General features: G+C 35.0%; 2 protein-coding genes across 2 annotated transcripts in view; one reads left to right on the top strand and one right to left on the bottom strand.

Annotated features, from left to right (window-relative positions):
- Window positions 1–27,906, bottom strand: part of LOC138335038 (phosphatidylinositide phosphatase SAC2-like) — a 380,613-nt gene that overhangs the window by 25,184 nt on the left and 327,523 nt on the right. The window lies entirely within an intron of this gene.
- Window positions 6,690–21,437, top strand: LOC138335037 (uncharacterized). The gene is made up of 8 exons (XM_069283935.1): window positions 6,690–6,888; window positions 10,022–10,063; window positions 16,169–16,342; window positions 16,807–16,952; window positions 17,449–17,544; window positions 18,461–18,527; window positions 19,032–19,195; window positions 19,557–21,437. Exons 1-8 carry the CDS (start codon window positions 6,765–6,767, stop codon window positions 20,271–20,273), a joined length of 1,530 nt encoding a protein of 509 aa, XP_069140036.1. The 5' UTR covers window positions 6,690–6,764; the 3' UTR covers window positions 20,274–21,437.

Below are 27,906 nucleotides of genomic sequence, written 5' to 3'. Positions count from 1 at the left end.
CCCTGTAGGTGATATTGTGTATACACAAGAAGTGAGTGTTTTGGGAGGCAGCAGTATAGTTGTTGAACTTGCAACCTCTATTTTGCTGAACCATACTGCTAAATGCACGCATATAGATTATATATATAGTGAAAATGATATAGATCATTCCCATATAGACAATATGTAAATGTTCAGTGAGTACCACTGTTTTGGGAGGCTGCAGTATATCTGTTACCTATCTTATAGCACTATCTCACTCGACCACACTCCCAAATACATCCATCTTAGGTAATACTATTTTCCATCACTCAAACTACCACTGATTCATGTCGTTTCACTGTTGAAATGTTGAGTACTAATCGTACAGGCTTATGACAACTAATCACAGATTATGGCACTCTTAATTAGGTATAATAGCACCCGCAGATCATCAACTGAGGCAGTTTATGTAAAGAATGAAGAGCAAAGATAAGATCATCAGAGTACTATTCACGTTTGAAGATTGCATGTGAAATATACAATGTAATTAGTCTTACGCCCTACCTGTAGGGCACGCCTGATGCCATTATACGTGTTTATACACAATGTGCTTTTGAAAATCAAGTACATCATTTTTATTGGCAGTACCTCACATGATCTTTTTTATCATCAGGGATTTAACAATTATTATGATTTCTGTTGATTTTAACTATATTGCAGATATCCACAGTTATATTTGGTTTAAGATAAATGCTCGCCTCTCCAGGTAGATGTTGACCTCTGAATTGTGAACTCCTTGACCTCTATCTCACCTTGAGTTATCAGCACCGCACACACCGTTTAATTGTTTGTGATTTATGTAATTATTATCAAGCCTATCATCCTTGGTATGTGGACAGGAAACTGTCAAAAATAGAAAGGATTACTGACTGTAACCTATAGTCTGTTCTAACTTATGATGCTTGCCACAACCACTTACCTTGTAATGAATATAGTCTGTTCTAAGTAATGATTGATTTCTTCCATAGTACCAATGTGTCACGTCTTTAATAAGTCCGTAAAACTCATTTATTTGCTACATAATGTTTCAGCAATAACTTAAAAGAAACATTGTCATTTTTATATCTGTGTTACAGGGGAGGAGAAAATGTAGCAGCCAAAATGGAATTTAAACCCAAACCTCCGAACATTATCCGGTTGCTTTACCGATTGAGCAACCTGATCACTGATGATAACCCTGTCCAATCTGGCTACATTTGCTTGAAAACTACCTGTGTTTACAATGGGTTAAATATGGTACATTCTAAAACTGGTCAAGAGGTTAAGAGGGTAGCTTGACCTCACCACAGTGCCACTGGATTGGAAGTTTGAAACTCATGTCGGGTATTGAACCTCTGGGTTGGAAGTTTGAAACCCATATGGGGAACTGGATCTCTGGGTTGGAAGTCTGAAACCCATGTGGGGTACTAGATCTCTGGGTTGGAAGTTTGAAACCCATATGGAGTACTGGATCTCTGGGTTGGAAGTCTGAAACCCATGTGGGGTACTAGATCTCTGGGTTGGAAGTTTGAAAGTTTGAAACCCATATGGGATACTAGATCTCTGGTGGAAGTTTGAAACCCTCTGGATCTCTGGTGGATTTGAAACCATGTGGGTAAGTTTGAAACCCATAATGGGGGTACTGGATCTCTGGTTGGAAGTTGAAACCCATTGGGGAAGGTTTGAAACCCATGTGGGGTACTGGATCTCTGGGTTGGAAGTTTGAAACCCATGTGGGGTACTAGATCTCTGGATTACTAGGAACTGGATCTCTGGGTTGGAAGTTTGAAACCATATGGGTAGGGGGTACCAAGACTCTGAGAAACCTGGAAATTTGAAAACCCATGTGGGTGGTACTGGATCTCTGGGTTGGAAGTTTGAAACCCATGTGGGTGGTTACTGAATCTCTGGGTTGGACGTTTGAAACCCATGTGAGGTACTAGATCATTGGGTTGGTGATATATCTGAAGGTATTCCAACTTTGTCCTTTCTCTAACAGCTGGCGCCCTATGTCATCTTGTCATGCCCAAAGAGAAAAACCCAATACAACCTCATACTGAGAATATTAAGGTACCTGTATGGTTCACAGTACAACTGGAAACAGGTATTGTTATTATATATTATCCATATTTCCCCACAATTATATATATATACTAAGACACCCTTTCCTCACTGAGATAACAAATAAATAAAGGTAAATCTGTAGTGGTGGGAGAAAGATGGGGGGTGTCTTATTTGCAGACAACCCATCTGATTAGACTATTACAATGAATATCAGTGTACTACGTACTAATTGAACCCAAAATCTATCAATTTTGAGAGAATAGCACGATTATATTTTTCAGGCATTCCAATGAGATAGAATGATTAAGGTCGAGTGTTTGAATGAAACTGTGGCTTATATATACTCATCACAGATTATACCTAGCAAGCTAAATGAGTACTAATTGGGATGTCATTCTTTGCCATGAATGCACTCAACTTATAAGACATTTTTGTGTACATGTTCTAATTATACAATGCTAAACTTCCAGTGAAAAGGCCAAGCAGAGAATATTATTAGAAAAAGGAAATTTTTTATAAATGAGCAGTTGTAAATATGTCGGTGTCACAATGATGATTTTACAGTATGTTGTGAGTGTTTTATAGAGGGGAGTGTAAGAACATTAGTTTTCAGACAAAGTTTATGACCACAGATATATTTATAACTGTAGAATACTAGACTGCCATTCATCTGTCTGGCTGTTTCCTGATCATTTATTTTACCTATACAGGTACTGCTGACATTGTTACATCTGTACGGACAGGTAAATGTAGCTACAGAAAACGGGAACCTATCACATACATTTTCAGCTAGTACTCAAGCTGATATACAAGAACTCGATCCCTCTTTTTGAGGGGAAGATAAAAATGAGTCTTGATCAATATTGAATTGAAGTCTTCATTTATTCAGTCTAAATTTATATGTGTCCACATCTGAACCAAATGTATCTTCTCAAAGTTATTAATTAATATCACAATTAAAGTTAATTTTTAAGTTCAAACTTAAAATCAAATTAAGATGAGCTAACTGGAACAATAATATCCAAAAAACTTAAAAGTTCAAATGAAACAATAAGATGAGGCTAACTGGCTGGAACAAATAACTCATCCACCTCTAAAAACACATTTAAACTTTTCTCATGCAAATGCTGTTAGAGTTCATTATGGATTTACAGGGGTAATTGCTAATTAATAAGTTAATTAATTCATCATCTTTACGTGAAGTGTTCCTTAATGATGGGTTCTTTCATTTAGTGTGAATTAAATATTTCAAATGTTGTCCTAAAATTATGTTTATTATTGTCTCAGCTATAACAATAAAAAGACAGTTCATCTTGATTGGTGATAGTGACTGTACATCTGGGATTTGTTTTAAAGCATAACACAAAAAATCACTGCAGGTAGCAACTACTCTGATGAATTAACAGATATACCAAACAATGAAATCAACAATTGCAGGTACCTATCATCCAAACAATGAAATCAACAATTGCAGGTACCTATCAAAGATCATGCATGAGCGATTTTTATCTGTTAAGTCTGCATGGACCTACCATTAATTTGATTAAGTCCAATCTTTTTTCTCTTGGGGCCTTTTCCGGCAAATTAAAAAACAGGTTTGTAAAATTTTATGACTGACGATAGCTCGAGGCTGCTATTGTCTCCCTTAGTTTAGGCAGATGACGTCAAATATGACCTAATAGCATCAATGCTTACAGCTTTATCTCTAACACCTAATCTTTCCAGAACAATGTCCTCACACTTAAAAGAATTCCTTTATCTTGTTTGTCTATGTGTACAATGTAAATTGTAACCTTACAAAAGGACAACAGGTGATATGAGATGAGAGGTATGTGATAACAGTTATACTAAACAAACTGTTAGATTCTTAGGATTGATTAGATCTCTCAATCTGCATGACCAATCCAGTGTGGCCAGAGGGATCAACATGTATGTGTAATACATGCATCAGTTATTTGTTCACAAAACTTTTTACATTAATTGTGATCAGAAACTAAACTAGTTGAACACTTTTTATTCCAAATAAATGTTTGTTAAACAATAAAAAGCAAAAGCAGGAAACAATAAAGAAACAGTCTAAGAAGACTTATTTTTTATTTTGAACTGACCATGCAATTGTTTTCCACATTTCTAAATTTTGAATTGTTACAATTGTGTCAAGAAGAATTTGACATTTTCATAAAAGTTCATAGACAGACTCAATAAAAAAATCAAAAAACCCTGAAAGGCTTATGCTACATGTAACAATATTCAATCAATTAATTGGCCAAAAGACCGGTATATACTGTAATCCAACTGCTTATTTCATATTAATTTTACATGCTAGCCTTCAAAATGAATATTCCAGTGAGGTTTGTAATACCCATTAGTAGAAGCCTGAATGACGGAAACGTACCGAGTCAGAGTTGCAGTGGTGAATTGTTATATTGTCTCAGATACTATCAATCTCTTGACTTATAACAGAAAACATCCCCGTTCCTTCAAAATATTTGTTCCCTCAAAGTCAAAATAATAATTATATAATAATTCACGGTCACCTTAGTTTGTTTTTTATTGCTTCAAAAAAAAAATGGATTCCATAATTTCAGTCTTAACTCGTAATTTATCAAATACATGTCTGACATTGGTATAGATATATGTCAACTCAAGGAGATTTAGTGTAGGGGAAAAATTATCATTTCCTTTTTATATATACAGGAACTATGTATCTTTTTTCATGAATATCCTAAATAGCATAAATTTAAGACCGAGCTTCTCACCATTCTTTAATGGGTTTAGAATGACAGCTAGATCATAAATGATAACCTACTTCTGACTTAGGGGAGAAAATTCCATATCAAAAACATTGAAATTCCACATCAGAAACATTTCATTGCATGACTTAAATAAGAAACATCTGTAAGAAATTTTGAATTTCCCCACCCCAACACAAGATTGGGATGGGATGCGACAGGATGCGACGCGACAGATGATTGGGTAACAAATAAACATCTCAGATGCCCTCCATTTTATGGCAAGGATATAGAAAAGACTGCATTAACACCATATTTGAAATAACTCATTCAACCCTATGATTTAATAATGGACCAATCTAGCCTTTGATTTAGAAGAGTCTAAATGTGTCTTCAGGGGTGAACGAGTTCACTGTGAAAGTGATGGGTACCAGTGGTGACATAGCTAGGGTACAACATCTTACCACAATCCATTATCTGTTTAAAGGTGACAGAGTGGTTATATATACGGTGAACAGACTTATTTTAGCTTTTAAAAGGATTTCCAATATTCCAATTGTGCTAATCTATACCTGCTAATAAGTCATACGTTATACAGTTTTCTGCACTTGTGCTAAAATTTGACTGTGCTAAAATAAGTAGATTTACAGTATTATAATGTACTATCAGCTTCCACAGTGTCCCTACATCTTCTTTTAGTGCATGGCACATTGGTTAACATATACTCCACGAGTGTTAATTAAGTCGCGTCAGTCTTTAGACTTTAGTGGTTCGCATTAGGCACAATTGCACCACCACCCTATATCCAGCAGTCTACATTTCATGGCCCCTACTGCAGTTGTTGTGTGGTGGTGGGGCTGCGGTGGCCCAGTGGTTCAGATGTCCCGACATATTACCACAAGCCCTCCACCTCTGGGATGCGGGTTCGAATCCCATGTGTGGGGCAGTTGCCAGGTACTGACCGCTGGTTGGTGGTTTTTCTCCAGGTATTCCGGCTTTCCTCCACCAACAAACTTGGCACGTCCTTACATGACCCTGGCTGTTAATAAGACGTTTAACCAATAAAACCACATATTGTGTAGTGTTTAAAGGTGTCTACCGTTCTCCAAATATTCCTAAATTTACATTCAGTGCTTTTCTCTGAGAACTCTGGCTTTTCTTTTGCATCTGTTAGGGACTTCAATAAAATTAAACTAAAACTAAATTAAGTAGTTGCTTTTTTCTACACACACACATCAGCCTATAGCCCTAGACATTGTAATGGCCTAATTAATCAAGAAATTTATGCAATGCAAAAATGTACAGGCTATGAGCTTGATGACTGATTGATAATTAATCCTGCAGCACAAGGCTATTTAAAGAGTACAAACTTCACATTGCGCATATATATGTAAATTGGCCCAACTACTGAAAATATAATATACATACATTCAACATTGTCTTCAACTTCCTATGTTGATAAAGCGATGAAAGTCGGTTATATCGGATCTTTTTGAAAACTTAAAAAGACACACTCACATTCAGACAAAGTAATTAAAACATGAATACTCAAACTGTGGAGTGAAAGGTGAAAAGAGTGAAAAGAATTTGATAAGATTATTAAATCAATGTGATATATTTTATTGTTCAAGTATATATACATCAATCTGTGATTAACAATTAATTAATGTAAAGGATTAAAGGAGCTAAAGTTTTGACAACAAATTAAATACTCTGTAACCAAAAAAATCCTATGTAAATTACACTCTAAGGAAATTCCCTTTTAACAATGACATTGCATACACAAAGCAGGTATAAATTGATACAACAAAACACATGTTAAAGTTACACTGATAAAAGTGAAAACCAGATTACATAAGTCCGTGGAGCATTGATGTGATATCTATTGGCCTGGCAGGGTAGCTAAATCTACCACGGGATTATCTAGGAGCAGGACGACAGGTAAGGCCCCCTACAGGCTCTGATCACATGGTACAGGTAGCTAGACCGAACCATAACGGAGCCACACAACAGTTAGGTGACGGCCAAAATATGTTGGAGCTAAGTTTGACAGTTGTGTGCATTTTCTTTGTGGGTCTGATCACCTCTACAGGTAAGTCAAATTTTTATTTAAAAAAAATAACCTTTGAAATTTAATCAATTTAATACCTGTATGTATTGTACCTGTATTTGGTTTTTCTATGATACTTTTACTACAAAGTAATTAGATTTGTCCTATCTGCCCTTCAGTCTGTTAGGCTGTCATTAACAGGACATTCTATCTGTCACCATTATCTTACCTGGCCTGGCGCAACATTTTATACACCACATTTTTTTTATATTTTTGAAATCCATTACTTTTTTTTTAGTCAAAGCAACATATTTCTGGGTTTTTTTCCCAAATTAATTTATCATTTTTTTTCAACTTATTAAATATATTCTCCTTTAAGAAAATTAATCACTCAACATTTTAACGACTAAGGTTTCTATTACAGAATACCATATTCTGAGGAAACTAATGTTTCCTTCCGTTCCTAAACTATAAAACCTTAAACACTTTAATAAATTCTAGCATTCAATCCTCACTTAAAACTGAACTACTGGTATCAGAATTTGTATGATGATCAATCATTGAAAAAAAATAAGTTCTATGTTTGAACAGTGTTTAATTTACAACTAGGATCTTTTCCCATATAATGCCTATTTCTATGTACTAAATAACTTAGTACATCAGAAAACACCTACAGGACTTTTGTACCAATGGCTCCTGAATTGCGAACTTTAACATTTCATTCGTCCTTTTTTTATTTTATCAGATATGCTATTAAAATCCACTCTGTAAAAAATGTGTGTCACTAAAATCCGGTACATTACATATCAATGTTTACTCAATATGTAATAGGTCAAATAGCTATATAAGTATATATCCATGATTCACATACCTATCCTGTTAAGATATAAAACAACAGACTGATTGGTTGGTAGGGGTTTTACACACAATGTATGTCAATAAAAGTTGTGGTCTTTTTAAGGATGAGAATAAGGTTTTTTTAATGTTAGAGGATGGCCCAGAGAGGTAAAAACCTCCAACCACAAGTACATGGCAACTACATGCTGCATGTGGCCTAAGATTTGAACAGGACTTGATTGTGATAGAAACGGAATGTTTATTTAAATACACATGAACCACTAAGCCATACAGATCTTTTCACTTATAAGTAATATTCAAGTTGTTAAAACAAAATATAACTATTGGGATATTTGTTTATTAATATTGCTTAGATATCAATACAAAGGCTCTTTAGAAACTTTAAACTCTGAAAGTATAGATCTGAGTGTACATTGTAATTCCAAGGGTTGCTTCGGTGAGATAGTACTATAAAGTGTGATAATGTGGGCTTCTGCTATGATGTAGGAGAATAAGTTTAAAAAGCTTTCTATCATGCTTACTTTGAAATAAAAATAAATATTTAAATTTAATGAAAACTTTTTGTTTCTTTGAAATTCAACTTTAGAATTTTTTTTAAAGACTTTATCTCAAGCTATGAAAGTTATTTCAACAGAAAACAACCCAAGGAACTATTTCAAATAGTTCCTTGACAACTTAAGTATATAACTAGCAAAGAAATAAAAACTTTAAAAGTCTCGTTAAGAATTGAGTGACACCTATACATGCAGTAGTATAGGTAGGGAGACGGATATGACCTCAGGTGCAGACAGGTATCAGACATTTACCAACAAATATATTCTACTATGAATTAGTTTATCAGCCTAATGTCTCACCATACCCCTGTCATCGTGTCATCACTTTCCTCTAACGTGTTCACATACAGACCTCCGATTCATAATGTACACCGCAGCTAACTTACGATACAAGATGTATCGACTGAATTTTAAATGCATTGCTATTTACCTTCGTAAACATTACGACTACATTTGAATCTAAACAAAATTCTAGGAATGAATGATAAGGTGTGCTGAAGATTTACTTCAGTAACGTTAAATGTGCATGAGTGTAAAATTCAATTTTTTTTTTATAGAAATCCTTTGAAATAAGATTTCTTTTTGCGGAAATCCTTTGAAAATAAGATTTTTTGTAGAAATTCTTTATCTCTAATAGCTTAGAGAAAGTCATATTCTTAAAGCATAATTAAAAAGAAAATCTTTAATTTGATTTACAAAGGTATTTAAAAAATAATATCTTTTTTTAATGTCCGATTTAACGGCTCAATATACCTTTGACAAATAAACAGTCACAAAAAACCACAGCGTCACATACACATGGTGACGCTGAAGTAAATTTTGTGTAAATGTACAGTTGTACAGGAGCGGTACATTTAAAGCATCGAGGCCTGAACATGTCGTAACCTTAACGACCTCTAGACAGGATCATATAGCAATACTTTTTAAAACTAATTTACGTGTTGTCAGATTTGTCTAATTTTTGTTATCTTCACCTTCAATGACTTTAATGACAGTTTGATTGACATCCTGCTCTCCAGACAGGATCTTAATTCAGAGAATGTCATCACTACAACACCTTTTATTAAAGTTTTTCTGACATGACATAGCCTTTTTACCTTTGATACGTTTAAATCACTGAATCTGACCCTCAACTGTTCATATTTGTCCAAAAAGCATCACAGAAACTTTCAACAAAATTACTGTATTTAATTGAAAGTTTATAAAACATACAAGAAAAAGGTAAATAATAGTATTTTTATGAAGCTTCCCTTGGTTTGTATTTTCCTGAATTTGATTATAACACAGTAGTAAAGCATATCAAAATCTTCACCCATGAGCGTCCAGATGGAGAAAAAGATTTTTCAGCTCCAGTAAAATTCAGGGTATCTATTGATGAGAGCCGATCAACCATGTCTTAGCAAAGTCTCCTCATGACCAAAAGATTAATGCCTATACTTCAGTATTTGAAGTCAATGGGTAAATTATCATTTCTATATTTGTGATGGATTGTACTCACAAGAATCGGAAAGAAAACATCAAAATGAGAATATCATTGATCACATTTTGATACTAACACAGTCATACACTTAAGAGGCAGAGAAATTCTATTATAAAATTCATTTCAATGAAATGGAAACTTAATACGTTGACAATATATTGTGTTATTTATGGTAGAGTGAGTCCCCTCCCCCATCCTTTATATAAGGTCCTTAAGATTCCAATATGGAAGCTGATTGATAGCTGGATCAAAGCTTACAGGAATATTTTATTGTATATTACAGGTGCATCAAAACAGGAATGGTCCTATAAAGGACAGCACACAGGTATGTATATATAATCAATGACACTGGAAAAGGAAAAGGGATCATCATTGCCATTTACTTCATACAACACATTCTCTCCTTGGTTCAGCTTGGTCAACAAGTAAAACTATATGCACAAATGGTTATGAAAAATAACATGCAGTTACTGAAATTTTTGATAAAAGAAAGAACTGGATCCACAAAAAGCTCTGGTAGCTTCAAATACTTAGAAAATAAGTAACTTAATTAAGTAATTAAGACAATTAAGTAAAGGCATTAAACATACTTGCCAACATTTAGAAATTCCCATGGGGGTAATTTCACATGTTTAAACTTTTAACCTCAAGAAAGGTAACTTGATAACCCCCTATGAAAAATAAAAGGTTGATTTTTGCATATTTTGACCTGTTTTTACTGATGGTATAGGCAGTTTTTTGACATTTTCAATATTATTTGGACTTGCTAAAGTGGCCTAAAATGGGGGTTCAAAATCTGGAGTCTCCCTCCAAAACAGGGAGGGTTGCAAGTATGATTAAAGGGAATTAACTTCAAATGTCAATCAAAGTATTTTGAGAAAATTTAATACGGGATATATATATCATTAGACATCAAAGGGAAGTAACTCCAGATGTAAAGGAATGTAAATATATATACTTAAAGGGACAGTAACTCGATCTATATGTTAAAGGACTGTAATTATATATACTTAAAGGGGAAGTAACTCTTAAGATGTTAAAGGAATGTAATTATATATACTTAATAGGGAGGTAACTCTAGATGTTAAAGGAATGTAATTATAAATACTTAAAGGGGAAGTAACTCTTAAGATGTTTAAGGAATGTAATTATATTTAAAGGAGAAGTAACTCTTAAGATGTTTAAGGAATGTAATTATATTTAAAGGGGAAGTAACTCAAGATGTTAAAGGAATGTAATTATATATACTTAAAGGGGACTTAACTCTTAAGATGTTAAAGGAATGTAATTATATATACTTAAAGGGAAGGTACTCTAGATGTTAAAAGAAGGTAACTATAATACAGATATACATCAAGGGGAAATAACTTCATATGTTAAAAGGTAAGCAACTACATACATGAAAGGGAAGTAATTTTATATGTCAAAGAGAGCAAAATTGAAAAATAACAAATGGAAAGGCAACAAATACATGCTAGGCAACATTTTCTATATCATTATATTTTTTCTCAGAAAGATAATGCAAAAAAATCAATTTGCCTTATCCTTATTTTTATGTGAATATTATGATATGAAATGGACTGAATAAGGAAATGTTTAATATATCTGAAATATCCTCCTTAACAAAATGTTGTTGGCCTCGTATGCTTATTTTTTCACCAACGTTCAAATACAATATCCAATATAAAATCCAAATTAGGTATACATAAGAATATATGCTGACAAGTCACAGGTCAGAGAACTTGATGATTTCAAATTTGGGTCAATCGACAAAAGTCATATTTCACCTTGATTGACCTTTCAAAAATCTATATAGATATTATCAACCTTGCTCCGGGTTATTATGTGTATGTGAATAAAATTAAAAAAGTCATTGAAATGACCTTTATATAAAATCTACCCTCACAAAGTACACACTGAATATATAGTGGTAATCGGAGATGGGTGATGTTGACCTTAAATTCAGATTATGAATATTTTGAGAAAGCCACTCTGTACCAGGGCACGTCCCATTAAAAAACCCAAAGTCATTTTTTATCATAGAATCTATGTTCAGATTTTTACTGCTTAAATATTCATAGATACCTGCCTCTTATAGACGTGGTTAAAGATGCTCCACCGCTGACAAATGATATTTTTTCACTATCAAAAACAGGATCATATGATTTGGTATTTTTCTTCAGTTACAAAAGTTACTTACTTTACACCATTACCACCATTGGAAAGTTTGAGCTTCAAATTTTACTTCAAGATAAAAATATTAGAAATGATTAATTGCACCCCGAAAATATTCTGTGGCACTTTGTGAATTGTATAGTATGAAGTTCTGACTGTGCATGCACCAAAAGCATAATAAATTATTTTATATCATTTTTTGTGTTATATATATATATACACAATTTAACACCAACTGTTGTTCAAATGAGTTGGGGGTAGTATCGTTTATGGTCTGTCGAAAGTGGAGCATCAAAAACTTGATAATTATAATAAAATAATTCAAGTTTGCTTGTTACAAGCATTTTCATTGGCTTAAAAATTTACTTTATCAACCCATAAAGGAATAAATGGTGTCGCTATTTGTGACGTTGCTTCTGATTGGCTGAGATGACCGCGTAATGATTTCATAGACAAAAGAGTCCCAAAATGAATTTTGAGTATTTAAGAATCTTTAGTAAATTGAATTATAAGGATTAAATTGAATAGATTTATTATGTTATGGAGATATAACACAAAAATCTGTGTGTACTCTCATCATAAGTCACTTCGCGGTTTATTAAGAGAACACTCAGATTTTTGTGTTTTATCTCCATAACATAAAAAATCTATTCAAGTTAATCCTTTAATATTTTCACTGGTCAGAAAAGATGGCAAAATATATAATCTCAAGCTACACAAAAACGAACACATATGTTACTTTTTGTAGAAATATTCAGTTTTTACTTCCATTTTACTATTTAGATGGTTCTGAATAAAACTTGATAACTGGCAATGATATTTACAAATATACAGGAATAAGGTGGGTTTATACTGATTGCATGCAAATGAGTGAACACAGCTACCCTGTGATACACCATTCATGTCACACCCCAGTTAACACGCTACCCTGTGATACACCATTCATGTCACACCCCTGTAAACACAGCTACCCTGTGATACACCATTCATGTCACACCTCAGTAAACACGCTACCCTGTGATACACCATTCATGTCACACCCCAGTAAACACGCTACCCTGTGATACACCATTCATGTCACACCCCAGTAAACACAGCTACCCTGTGATACACCATTCATGTCACACCCCAGCGAACACAGCTTTAGTGACCCTGTGATTACACCATTCATGTCAAACTCCAGTGAACACAGCTACCCTGTAATACAACATGCATGTCACACCCAAGAGAAAACATCTACCTGTGATACACCAGCCATGTCACACCCCAGTGAACACAGCTTTAGTGAACCTGTGATACACCATTCATGTCACACTCCAGTGAACACAGCTACCTTGTGATACACCATTCATGTCACACCCAAGTGAGCACATCTACCTGGGATACACCATCCATGTCACACCCCAGTGAACACAGCTTTAGTGAAGCTGTGATACACCATTCATGTCACACTCCAGTGAACACAGCTACCCTGTGATACCCCATTCATGTCACACCCAAGTGAGCACATCTACCTGTGATACACCATTCATGTCACACTCCAGTGAACACAGCTACCCTGTGATACAAAATTCATGTCACAGCCCAGTGAACACAGCTTTAATGACCCTGTGATACACCATTCATGTCCTACTCCAGTGAACACAGCTACCTTGTGATACACCATTCATGTCACACCCAAGTGAGCACATCTACCTGGGATACACCATCCATGTCACACCCCAGTGAACACAGCTTTAGTGAAGCTGTGATACACCATTCATGTCACACTCCAGTGAACACAGCTACCCTGTGATACCCCATTCATGTCACACCCAAGTGAGCACATCTACCTGTGATACACCATTCATGTCACACTCCAGTGAACACAGCTACCCTGTGATACAAAATTCATGTCACAGCCCAGTGAACACAGCTTTAATGACCCTGTGATACAGTGCCATTTGAATTACTTCCCATAAGAGTCTACTGATACAAAAAATAATTTATCATATCATAGCAGAAACACATCATATATTTTAATATATCATAGTGTATCCCTCGGTTTTGTGAATGGAGACAGAGATTTGTTGGGACAGAAATGAACACTTCTCTGACAGTGAGGACAACCTCATTAGCATTATACATAAAACTGTTCAGTGTCGTCACACTTTATAGTGGTAATCAACTATGTGTCACAGGAACGACAAATCTGCCAGGAAAATCAAAATAGATTGTGAGAAAATAAACTTAACACCAGAGAAGTCATCTAAGTAGATATATGTCTGAGTTGGTCAGTCAAAATGACACAATTATTGAGTCTGTTCACTAGTTTAACATTTAGCACTGGGACCTATGACTTGTTATATAGCAGAGGCAAATTCTTTATAATTTAGAAGTTATGATCATATTAAGATAGCTGCGAAGGATAAAATGTTGTGATGTGTTATGGCAATTGTTGGGTTTGAAGGCCTGGCTTGTTGATACAAGAGTAGGTATGATATAGTAGTGGTTTTAGATACAAGGAATGATCTTCTAGGAATCCTTGGTATGTTATCACAAATACTTCTAAATTAGGACAGTTTTGGTTTTATTTTCCCATTCATACTGCTTCATATAATACCTACACTATAGTGACAGATACTTTAATACCAGTAGCCAATATCTTATTAAGAAAAAAAATATCTTGAAATACAGATATACAGTCATATTCATACACATGAATAATTTTTACTGACGTATATTCAGGAGTGTAATCTCCACAATAAAATGTTACTATCTGTGACGATAAACATTGACATTCCTACAAAGTCATGGTGTTTTAGGGTCAAACATGCTGTGTTTGTGCCAAATCAAATAAATACATTACTGATATACAGAGGCATGTACTTATACTTCTGAATGACTTCAAGGACAGTGATATCTCGTGGGATTTATGCTACCTGTGATAAGTTCGTCAAATCATTGATATCAAACTTAATATCTACCAGGATTATAACGTCTGCTCAGTATTTGGGAAAACAAAAATAATACAAGCTGTAAATCAGATATATAGGTTATTGGTAAAGAAGTGCCAAAAGCTAAGTTTTCAACACTATCCCTTGTTTCTGAAATATAGAAATTTAATTTTCAGTACAACAATTGAATTTCTATTAAGTACCACTTTGCAAATCAATGGATCAGTTTTGTATTTCTCTGCAGCACAGCAAATTATCTCCTCTTGTGTAAACATATAATCTCACTTTGAAGAAACTGATTATCTCCCCTTGAAGAAACTGAGTATCTCCCCTTGAAGAAACTGAGTATCTCCCCTTGAAGAAACTGAGTATCTCCCCTTGAAGAAACTGATTATCTCCCCTTGAAACAACTGAGAATCTCCCCTTCGATTGTCTTCCTTTACAAAAACTTAAAACTCTTTAGTAAAAATGCATGAGTGTTTCTCTTCACTTACCAAATTTAATCTATGTAATATTACACTAAAAATAAATTATTCATAATTATCGCCTATATCTTAAAATGTATGACCTTTTAATATCAAATATTTTCTCACCAATCTGTTACATCCTCATATGAAGAATACATCATAACATGCTATAGCCAAATCAATATAAATTACAGTAAAACTGTCTTCAAATAGTAAAAATATCTTAATCAACTATGGGACCCCAAGAAACTTGTAAACTTAATAAGTTGATGGTCTTTATATAGAATTTGTCTTTATATAGAAGTTGTCTTTTTAAAGAGGTTGTCTTAATATATAGGTGGTCTTTATACAGAGGTGGTCTTTATATAGAGGTGGTCTTTATATAGAGGTTGTCCCTCAGACACCCTCAACTGAAAGTCACCTTTTGAATACAAATTAAACATACAATAATAACATCCTTCTGACATATTAACTTTATCAAGTTTATAAGCACTAGGTTATAACTAAAGGTGACAGACTGTTAGACTAACCTGTTGACCTTCACAGGTAATTAATTACAGGTGTCTGACATTGACGTATCCCAGAAAAAGGACAGACAGTACTAAACAATACTCCATTTATTCTTTATGTATAATCTTTAACTTTTCCACTATGACAAGCTTTTATGAATACAAAGTTATATGTAAATGATAGTTGTATATAACATCTATACCACCTAGGCTGTAATCTGGCTTCTTGCACCAACACTAATAATTTCATAAAAAAAAATTGTTTAGAAAAAAATTAGTGTCAAGGTGAATATGATAATGATGTTACAGTAGATATTAATCTGTATGACCTTTTGACCTTCAGGAACACACCAGTGGGACCGACTATTCCCTACAGGATGTGCTGGGAGGAAACAGTCTCCGATCGACATCATCACCAAGGAGACCACATACAATGCTACACTGAATGATTTTGTATTGTTCCATGACCCTCCACTTCCAGGGTCCGTCTTCAGGGTTAAAAACAACGGACATGCAGGTACACAAAGGCTGTCAGAACACATGTAGTTATGGCTTAATTAAGGAATTATACAAACTTTAATTTATATCATTTTAAAATCGTTTTTGCTAAGAGCTAACTTATTCATCCCTGGAATATCATTATGGACTGTTCCAGCTTAAATGCTTCGAAAAGTTCAAATTTGTCTTTAGAGGCCACTGAATGAATTACAACATCTTTATGAACATAAGCTGGGTATATTTTAAATTTACCAGTTAATTAAACCATAATAGTTTCATTTCAGTTTTAAAGAGTCATAATGCTCTTACATTTTTAGTCAGTTTAGGAGATTACAAAAGCATTTACTCTTTGATTCAAGGACTTCAAATCATTAAAAAAAAGGCAGTCTGTTCAGTAAAATAAGCTAAATCAGATTAATACCATCCATTAGATGAGGACATGAATAATTTAATATATAACTGACCCTTTGATATCGTTTATAGTCCAGGTTGATACTGCCGGGCCCTTCTTCGTGTCCAATGGAGGTCTACCTGCTGTCTACTCCACTGCACAGTTCCACTTCCACTGGGGCCATGCCAACCATCATGGATCTGAGCACTACATAGATGGTAGGGCCAGCCCCATTGAGGTTGGTCTCACCAGCAATTTAGCATTTTATATAATTATGTGTGCCAATCATCTTAAAAGCTGATCATAAACTTGGCACGAGAATTATGAAAGGATTCTAGACATTTGCATATAACACTAGTAGTTTGAATATTTTACATAAGATTTTCCAGTCCCTATTTTTTCCTTCTTTATCTTTTTACTTCTACTCCATGTATTTCCCCCAATATCAAATTGACTTTCACTTATTAAAATATCAAATCTTGAGAAATACTAGAAATTCAGAATTTTATTTCATTTACTATCTTAAAGAAGCACAGATGGCATTTTTATTGGTTTTTTTGTCAGTTTGGACTTGACTATTTATGAGATAAATACCTAGTCAATTTAAGAATTCAGATGATCCTCAATTGATGGTGTTAATTTATGTATTATTGAAATTAATACACAGTATTTCAGTAATATGTTGTAATCATTAGATGGGATCAGGAATGTAAGAGTTATCTTTCTTCCTCCAGCTGCACGTGGTGAGCTATGACAAGGATCACTATGCTAGTATCGCTGATGCCATGGTCAAGACTGGTGGGCTGGCCGTGCTGGGAGTGATGTTTGAGGTAAGAGTTTAATATCACTGGGTAAAAAGATACCAACAAAATAAACACAGGAAACTAAAAGTCTCCATCACATTTTCTGCCTCATCATAGAAAATTATAGATGCTCCACCGCTGACAGAACATAAATGATATTCATCATTTGAACAATAATTGGTTTTTAAACATGTATATATATATGTCTAATTTACACAAAAAATAATATAAAATCATTTATTTTGCCTCTATGCATGGGCAATCAGTACTTCATTCCATATAGGATATAGTGCCAATGAATTTTTTCGGGATGCAATTAATTATTTTTTTATATTTTTAACTAAAAATAAAATTAGAAGCTCAAACATTTCAATGGTAGTAATGGTGTTAATTAAGTAACTTTTGTAACTGAAGAAAAATATCAATCCGTCTGCTCCTGTTTTTGATAGTGAAAAAATACCATTTGTCAGTGGTGGAGCATCTTTAAACTTGAGATTTTCAGTTCCCAATTAACCATTATAATTTTAAATCACAAAACCATATATTCCACCAATCTTCTTAATCAATTAAATCAAATCTTAAAAATGTACCAGCAGGTCATTTAAATTGAGTAATTTTGGACTCTCAGGCCAAAGAAAAACTTTGAATATCAAGTTGCATTAAAGCATAAGCAGTATCATAACAGCTTGACTTACAAAAAGTTCCTATCACGTTCTTGAATCCAATAACGTTTTCCTTATTAGATGTCAACTGAAACCTCAAACAGCTTTAAGACAAATCTTTCCCAAAGTTTGGGAGTTCTACATTTGTTCAACTTTGTGGTCTAATTTAGATCGTTGAATCAATTATTTGCAATTTAAAATCAATGTAGTTTCCTGTTTCCTTGTGGAATAGTATATTGTCTGTATCCTACACCAATCTTTTAAATGCTGTGTACCTACAGATCACAGATACAGACAACCCAGTCCTAGAGCCCATTGTTGAGGCCTTAGAAATGGTCCAGGATCCAGGTATGTACATGATTCACCAAAGTATAGCCACCAGCTACTACAACTTGGTCACTCTAATAGGATGTAGCTAATAGTTCAGAACTTCATTAGGAAATATAGACACTCAAATGATACTGAGGAAAAATAATAACTCATGAAAAGTTATGAAACACTAAGTTTAATATTGGGTTTTTTTCGAGATTCAAAAATGACGTGGGTTAAGCACAATTTACCGTCCATTAGTCCCACCTCGGTGAACATGACATCATAACAATCACGTCAAATGATGAAGTCATAATCACTGGATGGTGGGACTAATGAACTAATGAAACCCTGAATTAACTCATTTATCCCTGAAGACACATTTAGACTCTTCTAGTTTATTAAAATCAAAGACTAGACCAGTCCATTATGGAATTTCAGGGATGAATGAATTCAACATGCACAGTGATATAACATTCAGTGTGATTCTGTATTTTGATGAGATTCTGATTTAAAGTATAAAACTTTGTATCTGTGTTGCAGACATCAATGAAGAAGTGGAGATTCCAGCAACCAGGATAAGGGACTTCCTTCCAGAGGACACAAGTAAATACTACCGTTACGACGGCTCACTCACTACTCCAAAATGTTTCGAAAGTGTTATCTGGACAGTTTTCGAGAACAAACAAAGAATCTCCTACAGACAGGTAAGATAAAGCACTAAAAAAGTTAATGACAGGGGATCTGCTTGTTTTGAACAATAATTTTTTTAAAAATGTAAAACGTGTTAAAATTTCCCTTTTTTTGTCGTTTACATGAATGTAAATTGTTCTCTATTTAATTCAAAGAACTGTGATCTGTTAGCCATTCCAAGAGATATTTTATCTTTTTATTTAATAAAGTATTTTGAGATCTGACTGCAGTTGTCACATTTCTAACCATCTTCAAACCTACACAGAAAATAGAAAAAAAGGGAGATTTACACATTTGAAATATTGGGGTAAAATATTCTTTGAGAGCTTTTCTGAAATAATTTAAAGAGCTGTTTGTCTTTTGGTTTTTATTCAGCTCACCAAATTCAGGAAAGTTTTAGAAAGGAGTCGCAGGAGACATGGTTCCAGGAGAAATCGCAGACATATGAAACATGGATCTGCCGCAGCCCTTGATGAGGTGGGCATTAAAGGAAACATCGCAGAGGAGTTGGCATTGGATGCTGCATTAGAACGTGAATTAACAGAATCGCATAATCATGACCACCATAATCCCGCTGGCCACGCCAACATCGGAGAAACGCCTACAAAATTTCAATTAAATGATGAAGAGGTGCCATCAAAACAGGCTCAAATGGAAGCTACGCCCGAGCCGGAACCAACCAAAGGAGACCATGAAGATGACGATAATCACGACAATCACGGAGGTCACGAAAATCATGGAGGTCACCACAAAAGTCATGAAGATCATCATGAGGAACCAACACCTGAGCCAAAACCTATTCACTATGATGATCACAGCAGTCACCATGGCAACAACGCTGGGGCAGAAGTTGAGATAGAGGAAGTTGAAATTATCCAAGAATATCTTGTAAATAACTTCCGACCAGTACAGCCTCTCGGTAAACGTAAAGTTTATCGCAGTTTTGAATTCAGAGACGTTAGAGTTCGAGCTCAATCTGGTTCAACAGGATCACAGACTTACAACAGTTATGAAGTACGTAACGCTGGCAACCATTTATACTTTTCATACATTGCCATCTTCATGTCAGCTATATTTTATGTGTTTCTATAAGTGAGGAGGGGAGATCAACTGTGTGGTGAGGAGTTCGAGGAAGTTGAGGACGACGCTGTGTGAACAATCGGGTATCATATACAGTCAAACCTGTCCATTCAGACCACTCAAGGGACTGAGAAAAAATGGTCTTTATATCCAAATGGTCTTTATACACAGGACAAAATGTGCTGAAACTGATCATTTATGACCCTGACATAGTGAAAGTAATAAATTGGTGGCTGCTTGGGCAGGTTTAACTGTACAACGCAAATGTACATCAAATGTTTCTTGTGGATCACAAATCAAACTTTGATAAAACATATTACAAAATTGATAAAGAAGATGATCTGTTGATTTGTTTTTGATCTGTTATAAGTAGTAAACGTATACACTTCAGAAAACTAACTCTTAATTAGTAAATTAGAACTTTCTAACATCCTTGTATATACAATATGTATATGTGGATATCTAAAAAGGACTGTGATGTATGTTTTAATGCATTATCCCAATCAGGAATTTCATTTACTTAAGAAAGACTGAAAATCATTTCATTTCTTTAACAAACTAATCATTTTTGTTGGACTAATCCTTGATATATTCCTTAAGGCAGTTTGTCAAAGAATGTATCAAAACATGACAGTGATTCTGTATTTGCATATACAGGAGTTATCTGCCCCTGCATGTTTGTAATGATTTTGACATAATTTTATATAGATAAACGTCATACTTTTTAAAGAAAACAATGTCCCTTTTGCATTAAATCTTTTGAGGCAACAATAAATACCTTTCAACAAGGGTAGTTAACTCCGTAATTTGCACGGATTTATAAATGTTTTTATATTTTTCAGAAACCATTTTTTATAATATTCATTTGACGCTGAAAAAACAGCAAAATACTGCAGCCTCTTGTAGCTTATCATTCAGCATATCACTCTCATAGTAAACTTCAATCATTGGTTTTTGTGTGATGTAAACTAAATATGATCTTTGCATTTATTAAATGAAACTTAATTAAGTTCTCATTAGTGTGATGTGGAAATAAAGGACTTATCATTTTCTTTCAGGTTGAAAACTAACTTTACACTTGATTAATCCACTCTTTCAGGCCAAAATCATTTTCATCTGAATGTAACTCAAGATTTTATGTAATTTTTTGAAAATAAATTTCTTAGAAAGATATAATCTTTGCTTTTATTATCTTTTCTTTATTATAAATAATCAGACAGGATATCTTTGGTGAATATTATCATTGTGATATGTAGCGTTAAAAGTGATATCTGCATGTTATCCTGAATCAAAGGTCTTTTTGTGGTTAAGTAGATTCTCCAAAAGTACATAAAATCATTTTTAAATCGATCTTTTTATCTACGCATGTGTATGGTGTCAAAGAGAAACAATCGTAGAACTTGATAATACATACAGTATATAAAATTAAGTTACGATGGACTCAGCTGAATTCAACGTCAGACGTAAATAAACATTCTAAAGAATTGCCCCGACATAATAAGTCAGTAACAAAATTATGGACATTCTGACATTGGAAGCAAACCTTCTTCAAAAGACCTTTCTTTGATAACATCAGAGACAACAAAAGTCTATACAAGTCTCACCATTTTCCTTCCCCAGCTGGGAAATGTTACAGGGTTCGTCCATTGTGGGAGGGAGTGGATATTCCTTATTGTACCATTGTCTGGTCTAAGTTTTAAAGTACATGTGAGCTGTGATACTTTTTTTATCAATGGTTTAAGGATAAGTACATGTAACCTGCTTGCATAGCTCAGCTGTAAAAGCCACAGCATGAACTTAATAAAGATGTTGGACACATCCAAAGACAGAATACCAGTTATATTTTTTATCAAACTTTCGCAGTATAGTGATTAAGGATATAAACTTTTTTTTTTTTTTTCATTTATCAATATTTCTTTGATCAAATTTCCGATAAAATCGCAAAAATATTATCCCCCACCACCTAACATTATAAAAGGTTAAAAGGGAGGCGACTTTGAGATCCTCAGAAACCTAATACTAAAGGGAAATAATCCATACAAATTACAAGACTTATTGTAATCAGAAAAAACACCCACATATAACAATCTAATGCATCCATAAGCGGCTGTGTGTTGATGAACCACTCGAGACAGTTGATCACTTACGGCAAACCCAAGAAACTTAGAGGAACAATATGGCATATTGTCAAATATCTTAAATACTTAATAGATCATCATATGTAATGAAGCTGAAGGTAAGTGGGGTTTGATTAGTTATAGTCTTATAAGTCCTATTAACAGCCAGGGTCATTTAAGGATGTACCAGGATTATCATAGGAGAAAAGCCAGAGACCCCGGAGAAAAACCACCAACCAGCTGTCAGTACATCTGACAACTGCCCAAAAACCCTTACAGAAAGCTTAAGTGTGCAGCAATATTGCTGCAATATAGCAGCTATATTGCGGCACACTGTTCTGTGTGCAGCAAGTTACTGCGGCAATTGAGCAGGTTAGTGCGGCTAGCCGTACCGTTCTGGCACTATTGCTGCACTAATATTTTGTTGCAGCTATATTGCGGCAATATTGCAGCTTTCGTGCAAGAAACTTTTCTTTAAAAACCTGTGTGCAGGAATAGTGCCGCAAAATGTACTAGAAGCATCCTACATAGAAAACTTTAGGAAGGTTGCGGCAATATTGCTGCTATATTGCGGCAGTTTAACAAAGAATTATGGGTACTCCCATAATCCTTTGCAAAGGTTTAAATCAGTTGACCTTCAATTCAAACATTGATTCAAGAGGTTGTGGTGTATGAAGGACAGAGGTAATAGAAACTTCCATTGGATTTATGACAAGTTACAAGTGCATGTAGTCTGATGGTGTTTTGGATTTGATAAGGTTTGTTGGTGAAATTTAAGTAATATAATTGTTTTTATTGGTTTATAGTCATTTTATGTCAGAAACACTGAAATGTGCATGTATCTATAGCTTTATTTAATTCATGTGTCCTGGAACAATAATTTTCATTTGATGCTGACAAGGTAATTCTTTTTCAAGATTAAGACTAATTTTATCACCAAATGAATTCAAAAGGTCATATTGTATAATGCATGTACCAAGAATCAAAAGAATGACTCTTATGATGTTTCAAACTTTTCTATTTATTTAAGCATTGATGTCACTATTTTTTAATTTTATCGGGGTATGAAAAAAAAATTTGTTTGCAAACTGTGTGAATCCGCGTAGCGGATTCTCACAAAAGTTTGCAAACAATTTTTTTTTCATAACCCGATAAAATTAAAAAAATAGTGACATCAATACTTATAATTAATTTTATACTCTATTTGATAAAATGAAGTATGTTTAAATGTAACGTTATAGTGGTTTTTCAAGGGATTCTTTTTTCCGAATCAATACGCAACGTCAATGTCTCTATTGTGACGTCACGAAAACGTCGGGGTTTCGCGCCATTCTCGGATTTTTTTTTTCATAGCGGTATGCAAAAAAAATATTGGCCAATCAGAAAGCCAGATTTGGTATGAAAACAAAGAAAAATTAATTATACCTTTGTACTTATTTAAATATAAACCAGGAAGCTAACGGCTATGGTGCCACAACTATGTGCGGCTTTGTTGCGGAAAATGTGTGTGCTGCTTTGGTGTGGCAAGTGTGTGCAGCTATGGTGCGGCAAGTATGTGCGGCAAACTCATTTGCATATGAAAAGTATGTATTACAGCAGTATTGCTGCAACTATGTGCGGCTTTATTGCGGCAAGTGTGTGCTGCTTTGGTGCGGCAAGTGTGTGCAGCTATGGTGTGGCTGCAAACTCATTTGCATATGAAAAGTATGTATTACAGCAGTATTGCTGCAACTATGTGCGGCTTTATTGCGGCAAGTGTGTGCCAGAGGCCTTATATTTCTGTAAGGGAAGTAATTCAAATTCAGGTGAACCACCATGGCCGCCAAAAAAATCAGGCAAGCAGATTGAGAAATTGATTTCACACATTTTAATATTCTCCAATGAACCCCATACATAATAATTGTCTCTTATGCAGAGAATCTTAATTACTATGAATAAACACAGAATGAAGTATTTCTACTGACTATATAAATTAAAACTTATGATCATTAACACTATAGCGTTGTTTGAAATATTATATAATTATCAAATATAGCAGAAATATAATAATGAGCAGTCGTTGCATGGTGCATGGATATATCAATTACCACTTAAGACAGATGATAAATTGTCAGAAATAAGAAATACACTTAGGAATTATCAATAGGATGGATGCTGCATGTCTGGTATTAATGAGAATGGTGGGTAATTTATAGCATTATTTGAAAAAGACAAAAATCCTCTGGACTGTGAGCCCATCATTCATTTTCTACCAAAAAGATGGGAACAATATTATAGTAGGAAGAAACTTATTATGACATATAGAATCTTCAAAATTAAGAAGAGTATATTAAAACGATAATGAAGCATTGATATGAAAATGCCACTGATATTTATCATGCAATACAATCATTTTTCTTTAATTTGTATTTCAGAACAGCCTTTTTTCTTAATTACAAAATGTAATTAGAACTTGGTTAAACAACTCATCATACTATGTACAGCATACAAATCATTTCTAATTTCAATCAATACAGTAAAACCCTGTTATATTGTCACCTTTTGTTTCCTTAGATTTTGATGATATATCAAGTTTGATATTGAAATCTTAATATTATCATGTACACGTAACGCACATTACCTATCATGTACACGTAACGCACATTACCTATCAGTCAGTAGTCAGGCACTTTACGAAAACACAACCCTAATCCAATTTGACGATATTAACGAGGTCATTTTGCTGTGAAATTGAAATACTCAATAGTCAAATCTATTTAACCATCATTTCAGACAATACTGTAGTCATGTAATATAGATTACCGTATTTGACCCAATAAGCCCCCATGCCCCTATAAGCGCCCCTAGCTCCCAATTTTGAGGCCTTGATTTCGATTGCCCAGGCATAAATAAAGACCAAAACCTGTACAGATTTGCAATAATTTCGTCTTATTAGCACTTTTTCAATTTTTAAACGCCCTGGGCGCTTATTGGGTCGAATACTGTACATCTTTTATACAAACAATAATGAAAATGCAGTGGACCTAAAAGTCTGGAGGGCAAACCAGAAACATGATTCCTAAATTCATACCATATTCTTATTGCTTTTATGAAAAAGATAGATGCATGGTTTAGCTATTTTTAACAACTGATATATATCTCGCATTGTAATTTCATACATTGCTATATACCCACCAGGACCATAAATTTTGCATTACCAGTGATATTACACTATATTATTAAAAATTCTCAGAAAATATTAAATCTTTCCAGAAATCCAGGGAATAACTGGAAATGAAATAAATTATGTTCAAACCACAGGACTTGTAGGTCTTGTAGCTCGTAGTCATCTAAAATGGCGGTATGACCTTATACTCATCAACTCACTAGATTTGCTGATGACCTAACAAATCTAAAATGGCGGTATGACCTTATACTCATCAACTCACTAGATTTGCTGATATGACCTAACAAATCAAAATGGCGGTATGACCTTATACCTCATCATCTCATCCTCACTATTCACTGCGATGACTTACAATCAGCTGATGCCAAAAAGCGCACCTACAAATCAAAATGATTAAGGCTGATGCCTAATCTAGGATGACCTTATACTCATCAACTCACTAGATTTGCTGATGACCTAACAAATCTAAAATGGCGGTATGACCTTATACTCATCAACTCACTAGATTTGCTGATGACCTAACAAATCTAAAATGGCGGTATGACCTTATACTCATCAACTCCCTAGATTTGCTGATGACCTAACAAATCTAAAATGGCGGTATGACCTTATACTCATCAACTCACTAGATTTGCTGATGACCTAACAACCTATCGGAAGATGGTCAGATAATTAAGTCAGTTTGAAGGAATCAGTTTAAGTCAGACAGAAGCTGTGACAGATATCAGAAATAAGTTGTCTGTGTTAAACTGAAGTGAATCGAGTCGACTATCCCCAAGGTTTCTGGTAACACAATGTCCAATTGTTTCTGTCAGCCATGTCAGAAATCATTATCGCTGCTGATTTGTGGCTGGTTTGTTGATTATTTCTGACAACTGTTGAAGGAAGGCATCTTACGTAAGATTTCAAAATGACAATAAATATCAATTAAATCAAATAAAAATTGCAAGTCTGTCAAGGAAAACCATTCTTGTGTGTATAATTCTCTAGGGTCAAGATTTTATACACTTCATACTTGGTGTAAACCCCCTTCTCATATCTCCTCCCTGTGAAGGTGCAAGTTAATTACTTAACACTTAACATTAACCCTTCCTCCTCTCACTCATATAAGCCCCTCCTTCTCTCTCTCTCTCTCTCTCTCTCTCTCTCTCTCTCTCTCTCTCTCTCTCTCTGTCTCTCACATTAGCCCCTTCACTCTCTAACACATTAGCGTCTTTCCCTCTCTCTAACACATTAGTCCCTTCCCCTCTTTCTAACTTTAGCCCCTCTCTCGCATTAGCCCCTCCCCTGTCTCTCACATTAGCCCTCCCTCCTCTCTCTCTTATTAGCCCCTTCCCCCTCCCTCTCATATTAGTCCCCCCCCCCTATTCTCTCACACATTAGCCCCTTCCCTCTCTCACACATTAGCCCCTCCCCCTCTCTCTCACATTAGTCCCCTCCTCTCTCTCACATTAGCCCCTTCCCTCTCTCACACATTAGCTCCTTCCCCTCTCTCTAACATTAGCCCCTCCCCATCCTCTCTAGCATTATCCCTTCCCTCCCTCCTCTCTCTCTCATATAATCCCCTCCTCCCCATTTTCTCATATCAGTCCCTCCTCCTCTCTCTCAGATTAGCCCCTCCCCTCTCTCTAACATTAGCCCTCCCCCTGTCTCTAAAATTAGCCCCTCCCCTCTCTCTCGCATTAGCCCCCTCCCCCTCTCTCTAATATTAGCCCCTCCCCTCTCTCTCGCATTAGCCCCTTCCCTCTCTCACACATTAGCCCCCTCCCCCTCTCTCTAATATTAGTCCCTCCCCTCTCTCACACATTAGCCCCTTCCCTCTCTCACTCATTAGCCCCTCCCCACCCTCTCTAGCATTATCCCCTCCCTTCTCCCTTTCATATAAGCCCCTCCTCCCTCTCTCTCATATTAGTCCCTCCCCCTCTCCCACACATTATCTCCTTCCCCTCTCTATAACATTAGCCCTTCCCTTTCTCTCACATTAGCCCCCTCCCCCTCTTTCTCACATTAGCCCCCCCCCTCTCTCTCACATTAACCTCTCCCCCCTCTCTCACAACAGTCCCCCCTCTCTATCACATTAGCCCTCCCCCTCTCTCAAATTAGATCCCCTCTCTCTCTCTCTCACATTAGCCCCTCCCCGTCTCTCTCTCTCTCACATTAGCCCCTCCTCCGTCTCTCCCTCACTAGCCCTGAGACATTTAACCAAGTTACCAACTTTTGAGAAAATCTGGTAATATTTGTGAGTGATATTAAACGGAAACATCCAAAAATATAGTTTTTTGTTAATAAAAGGGCCATAACTCGCCAAATAGGGTTGATGAAAGTGTCGAGTAGACTTATCTGAGCCCTTTAATTGGCACAT

This window comes from Argopecten irradians, chromosome 11 (genome assembly GCF_041381155.1).
Source record: "Argopecten irradians isolate NY chromosome 11, Ai_NY, whole genome shotgun sequence".
Taxonomy (NCBI): domain Eukaryota; kingdom Metazoa; phylum Mollusca; class Bivalvia; order Pectinida; family Pectinidae; genus Argopecten; species Argopecten irradians.
This window is presented reverse-complemented; position numbering and strand designations above follow the sequence as displayed.